The sequence below is a fragment of the Mugil cephalus genome, chromosome 20, assembly GCF_022458985.1.
Source record: "Mugil cephalus isolate CIBA_MC_2020 chromosome 20, CIBA_Mcephalus_1.1, whole genome shotgun sequence".
NCBI lineage: Eukaryota > Metazoa > Chordata > Actinopteri > Mugiliformes > Mugilidae > Mugil > Mugil cephalus.
The window spans coordinates 2,831,808-2,843,426 of record NC_061789.1 but is presented as its reverse complement, the minus strand read 5'-3'; the positions used below and the strand labels follow the sequence as shown (position 1 = coordinate 2,843,426).

The window sequence follows — 11,619 nt, the reverse complement described above, 5'->3', positions numbered from 1 at the left end:
AGGAGGAGGTGATAGAACCTGAACCTCCGTGTATTTAATCAGATGTCTGATAGTTTAAGTGAATTTTAATGAACAAAACACAATAATTGTTGTCAGAGCTGGGAACAATGTAGAAAAATAATAATAAGAGCATCATAATAATTAACATAAAGACTAATTTTAGTAAAAGAAAGTTTAATGACATAGAGATATTATTTTCATCAGTTTAAAACAACTAAAAATAATAATGATACTAATATGTGAACTAATAGTCTCATATGTAATGCATTTACAAAGCATTTTTAAAACAAATAATAATAATAATAATAATAATACATTTTGTAACCTCATCTAATAATAAAAAAATAAAGAAATATTGAGGAGACAGGGGACAATATGTATACAATGAAAATAAAAGTAAAACAAAATGTTTTTACAATTTTACAATTTTCATTTAAAAAATAAATAAATTAATAATAATAATTCATAAAATAACAATAAAGTAATAAATTAACTAAATACATAATAAAATAGTTAGCAAAAAATACAATTAAAGAGAATTTTTGTGTTTTTTTATTAAGTTGTTATTTAAAATAATAATAATAAAAAACATAACATTTGTATTTAATGTTAATAATAATTGTCTAGTTACTAGTTTAGTTTTGTCCTGGTAGAAGGAGTCGTTACTGGTCTGTTCAGTGTGAAACTTAATCCTTGACTCAAACTCAAGCTTCTTAGTTGCTCTGTGAAGCAGCTGCTCTCATCTTCCTCCCATTTAAACGCGGCCACTCGTCTGTTTCAGACGGACGGGATGTGAATCTGATCCCGTCTTTGTTTTGTCCCTCTGCTGCTGACAGCAGCTCATCTCTGCCGGGTCGCACCGGGACGGAAACAGTGTCAAATCCCTGAGTAACTCTTTGTGATTTGGGATTAGAACATTTTGTCCCAAACATCCTCCTCCTCCCTCTCTGCCTCCTCCTCCTCCTCCTCCTCTCCCTCCGTCTCTCTGCTGTTTTTCCTCTTAGTTTGTGCCTGTCACACAGACACATCTGTGTCGCGTTTCATCCCAGGTTGAAGACTAATCGTTCACTGCATCGTTTTTCTCTCAGTAAGACACTTTAATGAAGCTAGTTTGGGCCTGAGGACGTATCATCGCAGCGCCTCACAGCTTCATGAACGGTTTTACAAGAACCAACATGAACTGGGATGAAAGTTTAGCATCCCTGGTTTTAATTCATTTACCCGTCCGCTCTATGCTCGGTCGTCTCAGAGTGCAGGGTAGTTGTGATTGTGTGCGTCACGGCCGGCTCTAATCGAATGGAGACAACGACTGCTTCTCCTCAACCACCTGGTTATTAATCACGTCCAGCCTCCTGCCTCATCCCCTCGTTTGAGACGCAGACTTCGTTTCACTCTGATTAGATTCTCAGCCACCTGACCTCTAATCACTTTCCTCCATGAGGGAAAACATCCACTCATCCATCCATCCATCCATCCACCCATCCATCCATCCATCCATCCATCCATCCATCCATAGGTAGAGGTAACGTTGTCCTAGTTTCCCCTCTCCCTGGGCTGATCCTATTTTTAGAAAGAGAAGGAGAAAACGAATCCCAGAGAGAGAGTTGACCTCAGCATTTTTATATTATGGACAATTTACACCTCCTCCTCCTCCTCTTCCTCCTCCTCCTCTTCCTCCGCCAACCCTTCACTCCTCCTTGTGTCCTTTCTTCTCCTCTCATATTACACCCTCCATATACTTCTTCTTCTTCTTCTGCTGCCTTTTAATAGCAAGACACTTTTAAAGATGATAAAAAAGAATGCTAATCAGCATATTAGCAATGTTAGCTGGATATTAGCTAATATTTATTACTTTATTAAATGATTTATGACTTTTTTCTCTCTTCATATACGGAATTTTAGTGCATTTTTTTTTTTTGATGGACTTAAAATAGCAGCTCTGTACCCAACATGCAGTGTAAACCAATCACCTGCGTTATTTAATACTTTGCCGCCACCTAGTGGCCATAATACGGAACAGCACTGGTCATAAACGCATGATACAAACTGACTTCAAACTGACTGATGTGTTTGTGTACAAGCTTTTTGTCATCATGGGTTTAAAACAATGTTTATTTATCTACCTCTTCAGAGCGTTAATTCAAAGCAAAGATTTTGGTCTGAAGAGATGTGTCTGACTTTATGTTCATACTTCATAGATGTTCTATGCATCTGCTGAACCTTAAAGGTCTTTCTACTCACAGTTAAAATTCACCTGCTCATAGAAACCCCGTACGGCTTAATTTTATACATGTGTATACACATCAGCCACAACCGACAGGAGACATGAGTCACATTTACACCATCTGGGGACAACTCAGTGTTCTGCTGGGAAACTTCTGGACCTGGCATTTATTCATGTGGATGTTCCTTAGACATGTAGCCCCCACCTAGACCAGACCAGACAAACCCCTTAGTAATGACACCCGGTGATGCAGCCTGACTCAGACACACACACATCTCAGACGTGAAGAACAGCTGATCAAGTATCTGCGGGATGATCCACAGGGGCCCCCCTCACCTCACCTCAACTCTTCTGGAGACACAAGGGACACAATATTAGGAAGGTGGTTATAATGCTATGGCTGATCTAGCAAAATAAAGAGTAATAGAGTCCACTGACGCTGTGTCACTGTGGGCCTTGTACCTGCAGGTGTTATTATTATGCTCTGTCTGTCTGTTTGAACTTGACACTGGGATGTGTGGAGCATCGAGTTCTGATGAAAGAAGAAGTGGCCCTTCATCTTCTTCTTCTTATCTTTTTTTCTCTCTTGCACGGCCTCTTTTTCATTAGCGGGGTCGGAGGTCGCTGCACCAGAGCCGGTGGTCTGTCGGTCTTAGCGGGCATTTTTAGGAAAACAGGGGGTTAGAGAAGGGGATGTGAGGGCATAAGGGGGGAAGGGGGAAAACACTCGGCCCTTTACTTCTCGTTTGGCTTCATGCGTGTCCTGCTGCTCCTGGTGAACTCCGTTCAGACTCATGATCTGATCTGGAGAACCACGCTCCGCTCTCTGCTCCAATCGTCCGACGTTCCTCCTCCTCCACCTCCTCCTCCTCCTCCTCCTCTTCTTCTTCCCCTTCACCCCGGCCTCTTGCACATGAAAGGGGCCGCGCAGGACCAGCGGCCGGCCGGCCGGCCAGTCGGCGGGGTGTGTGCTATGCGAGGGCCCCAGACCCAGACACAACACAACACGCAGCTCTGCAGGCCACCACAGCTGGGCTGGAATGTGACCTGCTTCGGATTTTAATGCCAGACCAGGCCCTCTGTGTCTGAGGAGGAGGAGGAGGAGGAGGAGGAGGACGACATGGATGAAGGGACAACAACTGAACAGAACAACACAACACTGTCTGGTGTTCTCCCTCAAAAAATCTGATAAAGAAAAAAAAAAAAAGGCGATGGGTCATTTTCCAAATCATCTTTATTCGTCGTAAAAGTTTTAATGAACGCTAATAATAATAAACTACTTAAACAAAAACCAATGGCTATATGAAACAGAAAAATAAATATGAAGCACGCACGTTCACATACATGTTCTGTAGTTTAAAGAAATTAAACATAACAAAATGGATTCCACAAAAAAAATAAAATAGTAATAAAATAAAAAAGAGCTTATTAGATTCTGGTAGATAAACTGAGGCTTCACACTGTTGTACTGGACGAACAACATAAAGAAGATCTAATAAACTAGTGCTAAATAAAGGATATTTGGGAAGATAATTAAATACTTTGTACAGGGTGAAAGTTTCGCAACTTTTCCCGAACAGCTTGTGGACGTCAAACTTGTCCGAGCTTGAATCTAGCGACTAAAAAACAAAGAGAAAATCAACTAACGGCGGGAGTCCAAATGATTTCAGAGGGTTTTCAGTCTGACGGTTGAGGTCACTGGAGCTTTATCTGAAAAGCGGGGATTCCTACTGGACCGCGGAGAAATCTTTGAGGAGGTCGCAGGTCTTCTTGTGGACGACCTCGCGCAGCTTCCGGACCCTGCGAGGGCTGGACGAGCCCACGAAGCTGTCCGGCTGCAGGACGGCCATCCCGTTGTGGACGTCCCCCATGATGATGAGCTGCCCGCTGGCGGCGGTGATGTTGGGGCAGGGGCAGTTCCAGTCCACGTTCAGGAGCGTCACCTCCAGCGGCTCCTTGCCGAAGAACCTCAGGCCCATCTTCTCGTCCTTCAAGATCTCCTCCACGGTCACCAGGGCGTGGCCCGACTCCTGCTCCTCCGTGAGCTCGGTCACTCGCCCCAGGATCACGAAGTCGCTCTTGCAGAAGCTGGCCACCATCTTGCCTCGGGGTTTGCACATCTTGCAGTTGTGGTTCTTGGGGAAAGGGCACATCTCCTCGCAGGCCTCCCTGGACTCGAAGTTGTTCTCGTTGCCTCCGCAGCCGCCGTACACGAACGACTGGCACTTTTTGAGGGCGCTGCTGTACGCCCAGCGGGGCTCGTACGCCTTGCAGGGCCCCTGGAGGCTGGGCAGGCTGCAGGGCGCCGCCAGGTCTCCGCCGCACGACAGCATGCAGGCGTCGTAGGTGTCGAAATGGTTCCGGTTTTTGTTGCACTGGCTGTAAGTAAAGGTGAAGCAGTTGTTCCGTTTGGGCTCGTAGTACCAGCTGATGCTCTCGTCCCCGCAGTCGTCCGTGTCCGGACCCTTGAGGCACTCTGCGGCGGGGAAAGGAAGTTTGGTGACGTTGTTCCCTTCTGCGCTTTTCTCCTTCGCGATCACGACCAGAGGAAAGTGCGACGACACGCTTCCCCCGACATTTCTAGCCGTGCACGTGTAGATTCCGGCGTCCTGGAGCTGCGCGTTGTATATAACCAGCTGGCCGATGTTGGTGACCACGACGTTTCCCCGGACGTGGTTGGGCCTCATGATGGTGTTCTCTTTGCCTTTCAGTTGTTTCTCCCAGGTGACTTCCGGGTGTGGCTTCCCGGAGACCTCGCACAGGAAGCTGGCCGTCTCTCCCACAAAGACGGCCTGTTGGGTGGGTCCGGTGTGTATGACGGGCAGCTGGATGTCCGTCGGGAGGGTGGTCTGGAGGGCAGTGGTGGGGTGTAAGGTCGTCTCTTCAGGGAGTGGACTGGTGTTGGGCCATGTTAGATGGTACCTGTAAGTTTGTCAGACAGCAGAGTAATTAATCAAAGCAAAGCCACATGCCCCGGTTTCAGCTTTGAAACGATAACCTGGAAAACTCTAGGGACGTCCCAATCAGTATTGGGGTTGATCCAGACATTTTTTGGTGTTGGGCTTCAGCCTTCAGGTCTGCCATAAACTAAAACCTCGTCCCTTGTAGCATCAAATAGCCTTCTTCTTCTGTTCTTATTTTGGTTGGCTAGAGTCAAAGCTAGCAAGCTGTCTTGATTCAAAGGCTGCACCCAAACAACAAACAGTGAATGTTTAAAAGAAGAGAAACGTTTCCTGGAGACAAATCTCCCAGAGAGGGTTAGGGGAGTTTATGGCAGCATTGGAGGACCAGAACATTTCTGGAGTAGAGAACACAAGGACATTTAGGACATTTAACATCAGATCGGGACTTGGATCGGACGATACTTGGCATTAAAAGATCGTTATCTGATTAGGGAAGGGTACCGATACCATGACAGCACTAATGGTAGTAACCATACCGAAAGGCAACACAGATTTGGTGCTTCGCCCCCTTAGCTCTTTTTCTTACTCCAAGAACTTTATTGAAAATTTGTTAAGTGCAAATAACAAAAAAAAAAAAAAGTCCATGTGATGTCACGTTAGTTTTTCTGCATGGATGGAAGTGAACCTTCAAAATGGCTAAGGCCAAATGTTTGTCAAAACTTTGTCCTCAAAAGATGCAGACTGGACAACCTGCAACAAGTGCTTGAAGACGATATTGTGCAAGGGAGGTAACACCTAGAATTTGATGAAACATCAGATGACTCATAGCATTGTTTTTAAAGCCAAGAAATGTAGCATCTTTGATAGACTGCGAGACCCCATGTCCAAGCAGAGTTGCATTGATACACTGTTGTTTATTCTGATAATTGTGACAGTTTGTTGTGAATTTTATTTTATAATGGTTCATTTATTTCTGAGTCTTAGCATTTAAATTAATATTGTGTTCAACTTGCACGTCACAAAATGCCTTAAAAATAAAAAGGCCCCGTTTTTGGACAAAGTTTGTATGTTCTCCATTCTTTAAACACCGGTTCAGGTACCGTTAAGCACCGGCACCTTTAGAAAAGTACCGGTTTGGTTTCGGTATCGATAAAACCATAACGGTACCCATCCCTATATTTGTATGTATGCAGAAGGAGAATAAACTTTACCCCACCACACCAAAAAGAAACAAAAACTAAATCTAATGTACTTAACATGTTACCTGCAGGTGACCTCAGAGATAGAGATACCCTTGGAGCAGGCCTCGGCGTCCATGTAGCACTTGTTGTAGTACGTCATGCCGTCGGACGCGCACGTGAAGTGGGGCTCCCTCTCGCACCGGTCCCGGCACTTGCAGACGGGCTGGCCATCCCAGATGTCGCACTCGGAGCCTTGCTGCGAGCACATGAACTCGTCGCAGGTGGCTCCCTTCGGCATGCTCACGGGGCCCTTGTTGCCCTTGATGTCGATGTAGCGCGCCGCCACGCAGCTCTTGTTGCCGCACACGTTGGGACAGCACTTCTCGAACGTCTCGCAGTCCTTGGAGAAAGAGAAGAGTTTTTTTTTTCTTTTGCAGGACTTGCGAAACTGTGTAACGCAAAGTTTAGCTGAAACTAAAGGTGACAGGGCGTTTACAGTCAGGGCCCCACGGCCGTGGATCTGCCAGAGGAAATCAGGTCAGCTGACTCTGTGATCTCTTTTAAACCATTTATTTTCTTGAATTCTAAGTGATTTATATTTGAGGGTTTAACTGAGTTCTTACCTGGCCTCTTGTGTGTTTTATAGTATTCTCAGTTTTACGTTTTTATAATTGCAGTTTTTTAATGATGCTGTGAGGTACTTACAACACAGATTTGCATCATTCTTATAGATCACGAGGCTTCTTTTAATATTCAGTTTGAATTCGGTTTAACACCTGATACGGTTGGGTTCACATTCTTTTCTTCTCATGGACAGAAAAGGCCCACGATGTGGAAAAAAAGATAAGATCAGAACAAATGACTTTAGGACAGAGTAAACATCTAAATATCTAGAGGTCAAAACCGGCCACCGTGGTCACTCTAACATTCAGCAGATTCACCAATTCCAAATTTTTAATTAAATGAACTGGCGTTCGTTCTGTAGTTCAGCATCCTATCTGTCTTCCTGTGTCTTTTACGTCTTCACCACTCGTCGCATGCAGCACAGGCTCCGGTGGAAGAGAGGGGGGCGACACTCACCTGGTCAGATTCGCACTCGCGCATGCAGGTGCTCATGGCGTCCACCCACAGGTTGGGGTTCAGGTCGTTCGGGCACAGCCCCGCGTGGGAATACACCACCTTCGCCACGGACATGGGCATCGCTCTCACGCGGCAGCTGTCCATGTAGAGGAGCGCGGAGTAGCACTGCCCCAGGAGGAACCAGATCCATCGGGGAAACAGCATCCACCACATGTCCGTCCGGCGCGTAAAAGAGCGAGAGCGCTGAAGTTCTGTAAATCCAATTTATTTATTTTAGTTGTATCTTTGAGTTGTCTAAGTGGAAACTTTTTGTTCTTAGAATCAGATGCAGAAGCAGTTTGAAGCAGCAGCAGCAGCAGCAGCGGTCCCGGTCTGGAGAGAGTCCTCCAGGTTAGTCGCTCTCCAGCAGCAAGAGATTAAAAAAAGCCGTGGCCGTGTGCCCCTTAAAGTGGAGCTCTACGTGAATTACAGTGACCCGATCTGCACGGACAGCAAATCCCAGCTGAGTTACAGTTATGATCAACTTAATTAAAGAAAGAGAGAGAGAGTAAGGGGGCAGAGAGAAAGGCAGAGAGAGAGAGGGGGAGAGAGAGAGAGAGAGAGGGAAAGAAAGTTCACCAGCAGTTTTTCAGACGCTGTTTTCACGGAGGACTGGCGAGACACCTGTGCGTAAAGCTGCCTTAACCCTTAGCATGCAGCGTCTGCGCAGCTTTAAACGTCTATGAATGTATTTATCCAAGAATTAAAAGGTTTAGAATCAATATATCTGTGGGAGAAAAGGTTTACAGAAGAGAATATAGGAATATATCCTCACATATCAGCAGTTTATTTAACAGTGCAGCATTTTGAAGTGTGACATTCATTTAATTTATGATAATACTGTAAAATGATGCTCATCTGAACACAGTGTCAGCCTCCAGAAGATGGCAGCAAACTCATCAGGTCTTTATGTTTATGGTTTCTGTTCTGGTTTGACATATAGGAGATATGGATCAACTCAGACACACCAGACAGTTTTTAACAGTCAGACCAATGGTGGCGAGTGCTGCAGGAGCCAGACTCTGCTGACTGCTGTGGAGTCTGACCTTTGGAAAATGTCACATTTTAGATGTTGAGTTCAGTGTCGTCATGGTCGGTTTGCACCTTTCAGCCACGACATTATTAACATTGTGCTCATAATCGCATGCCGTGCTAAAAACAGTGGATTAGACGCGTCAGGGGACAAGTGAGAACAAGGTTTTTTTTTTTATATCACATTCTTATTAGTTTTTGTTTGAGGCTTATATAAACACACAACAGAAATCTCAACAGTGACAACAAATGTGAAAAATGCGGTAAATAAAAAATAATAATTTAACATCAAATGTATACCTGAGGTATGAGGAGCTTATCTTTGATAGAGTCTATGAGCGGCTGCCAGACTTCTGCAAATGTGGTCAAGTTCATTGTAAAGCTCAGTTGTTCAAGCAACACATCCTGCATCCGTCTGGGTTGGGGGTTGGGGAGACTTCCACTGAAGAAGGATTATCCTACTTGCAAATATAGTGACAAATTTTGTTATTTGAAGTTTTATACTGAGATATTTATCACTACCACCACAAAGATGTCACTTAGAGGATCTGCCCTGATTTTCAATTGGGAAAAAAACAAGTTGGAGTCTTGTAAGAATCTGAGCGACTTTGAGAAACCGTGACGACTGGACCACTGGGTCAGAACAACTGCAGCTCTCCTGTGGCGGTCTGGAGTGGTTCAGGTTCTCAGTCATCCATGTCATCATTTGTCCAAACAACCTGAAAGCAACTGGACTTGTAGAGTTTCTTGAAGACGTTTCATCCAAGTCGCCTCTTCGGTCCTAAAAGACTGGTGTTAGAGACTTAGGAGAACGCCTGTGGTTGTTATGACTAGTGTCTGTTAGCATTAAAGCTAATGGTATGCTAATGGCCCATTATCAGTCGGACCCAAGCATTTGTTTGGAATTAATCTTAATTCCTTTAAGATAACATTAAGATCTTTAGGTTTTTGGGATCAGTAGGACCTGAGACGTATAGAAAATAAGCATCATCTTTGAACTGGAAGTTGTTTTTGAATAAATTATGTGGGTACAGGGATTATTTCACTGTATTTTACCAATGTGTAATCAAAATATAAAACTGTTTATTTTAATGCAAAAGCAGAATTGGAAACAATGAAATCCCAGTGTCCTCAAACGAGTACTTGGGAACTTGTTAAATTTTCATGTCACATCAAACTATAAAAGTTAATAAGCATAAATAAACAAGTGTATTTACCCTTTGCTACCAGGACATGGCAGATAAAAGTGTCTCATTATGAGGACAACAGGTCTAAATGAAGCAGAATAAGAAGTTGCAAACCTTAAACGTAATGTCCCCATTTGAGGACGTCGGGTCTTTGGAGCTCTGTAGCTCCAGATCAGTCAGGGTGTCCATGCTGACCTCTGACCTCTGATGAAAGCTCCTTCTATGGACACATCAGACCTGGACCAGGGACACGTGGAGGAAGAAGGTGGTTCCTGTCTGATGGATCGCGTGTTATTTTACACGTAAACATTAAACAGTTATGATTAAAAACTCAACAGAGATCAAAATGTTCTGTAGTGGAACTACTGGCTGCACAGAACATTGAGCAGATTCTTCAGTGATCACAATATTGACACACGAGGAGTCACAAGTAGTTCGGACAGCTTGAAATCACGCTGGGAGAAAACTGTATTGTTCCAGAAAAGGCGATTCCAGGAAGTGCTGCATAAGAAAGAGGAAAAACAAACGAGAACGGACGGGTCGGTGGTCTGTTTGAGCTCGGAAAAAAACACGGACTTCGTTGGATTCTTAGAACTCAGACTCTGGTTCTGGTTGAGGTTGAAAAGCTGATTGATCTTTAGAGGAATAAATGAAACACAGCCTTACTGTGTGTGTGTGTGTGTGTGTGCTGTTGTAGAGTGTGTGCTTCCCAAGCCGAGTCCCTGCTGAGCCCAAAGAGGCCCAGTGCTCTTCAGGCCAAACCCTGTAGTTCCAGTCTGGTCTGCTGTCTGTCAGCCGTCTGAGAAGGGCACCACACACACAAACCTGTGTTTCTATCTGGGAAAGGACTTTCCAGTGACATAATATAGTCCCTGGTCTCTTATTCTAACCTTAACCAGCTCAATTAGAGGCCTACCCCGAGCTCTAACCCTAACCTAATAGTAAGAGCGGCCCAACAAGTATAACATGGACCCACAACTTAAGAGTATGGTTACAAAAAACAAGCACTATCTTTTAAAAGATTATTGACATAATATATCCCCTAGCTCCCAACCCTAGCTGCAAACTATAAATAAAATCTTGTCCTATAAGGTACAAGGATATCATGGACCTACAACTGTAGTGTTGTGCATGAAGTTGGATCCCACAAGTTACTGAAAACCAGCAAACAAACTTGTGTTTTATTTCCTAACTATTACAACTCACCCTAATTCTTTTAACTTTTACCCTAAAACCAAGTCTCAACAGGTTTTAACCCTGAAAAACTGCTCAGTCCACAAAAATGGCCCCACAAAACAAGAACACGCATACATTCAACCACATAAAAGACATGTGAGTGTAAGTAAATAATAAAAGCAGTAACCACTGACAATTCACCTGCTGATACTAATTATTTACTTAAATGAAACATAATCCATAATCGGACAAACACGGTCAATTGCATGCAAATGTACAAACACAGTCAAGCTGTGTTTTCCCTGTCTGCTCACCCACTCGGCCCCCTCAGGCCCTCCACCCCTAACCCCTCGCTCCTGCACACCCCGCATTCCCAGCATAGTCGGGACCGGGGCTACAGGTCACACATATTGAATGAAGCCGGGACGGAGGACCCCATGTGGGGCGCTCCGACTGGCCTATCCGTCCCTCGGCTCATGTATTGTCTGCGAGCGGACCTTGACTTTGACCTTCTCTGCGCACCCTCGCGGTGTTTTCTGGGCCCGGTTCAAAACAACTTCGCCTTCGACCACCGATGCAGTTGAGAAGAACCGGCCTTGTGTGGGTAAACGAGACAAACATTAACATTAGAAGGTGAAGAGATGGAGTTGAGGAAGTGACTTAGGCGTGATTTGGGACTGTGATTTTCTGTCTAGGTAGATACATAGGTAGGAAGGTAGGTAGGTAAATACGTAGGAAGGTAGGTAGGTAGATACGTAGGTAGGTAGGTAGATAGATACGTAGGTAGGTAGATAGAT

General features: G+C 44.5%; 1 protein-coding gene across 1 annotated transcript; it reads right to left on the bottom strand.

Annotated features, from left to right (window-relative positions):
• Window positions 1-3,440: 3,440 nt before the first annotated feature.
• wfikkn2a (info WAP, follistatin/kazal, immunoglobulin, kunitz and netrin domain containing 2a) lies at window positions 3,441-7,954 on the bottom strand. The gene is made up of 3 exons (XM_047572974.1): window positions 7,389-7,954; window positions 6,392-6,708; window positions 3,441-5,146 (listed from the first exon to the last, which is right to left on the bottom strand). The coding sequence occupies exons 1-3, from the start codon at window positions 7,599-7,601 to the stop codon at window positions 3,952-3,954; spliced, it is 1,725 nt and encodes a 574-aa protein (XP_047428930.1). The 5' UTR covers window positions 7,602-7,954; the 3' UTR covers window positions 3,441-3,951.
• Between the last annotated feature and the right edge of the window lie 3,665 nt (window positions 7,955-11,619).

What these genes read in the sequence shown, in the direction of transcription:
- wfikkn2a (XM_047572974.1), bottom strand. Translation starts at nt 7,601, where the DNA reads ATGTGGTGGATGCTGTTTCCCCGATGGATCTGGTTCCTCCTGGGGCAG. An exon ending in GCGAGTGCGAATCTGACCAG is followed by an intron (nt 6,709 to 7,388) that starts GTGAGTGTCGCC and finishes TCTTTCTCCAAG; the next exon opens with GACTGCGAGACGTTCGAGAA. An exon ending in ATCTCTGAGGTCACCTGCAG is followed by an intron (nt 5,147 to 6,391) that starts GTAACATGTTAA and finishes ACAAACTTACAG; the next exon opens with GTACCATCTAACATGGCCCA.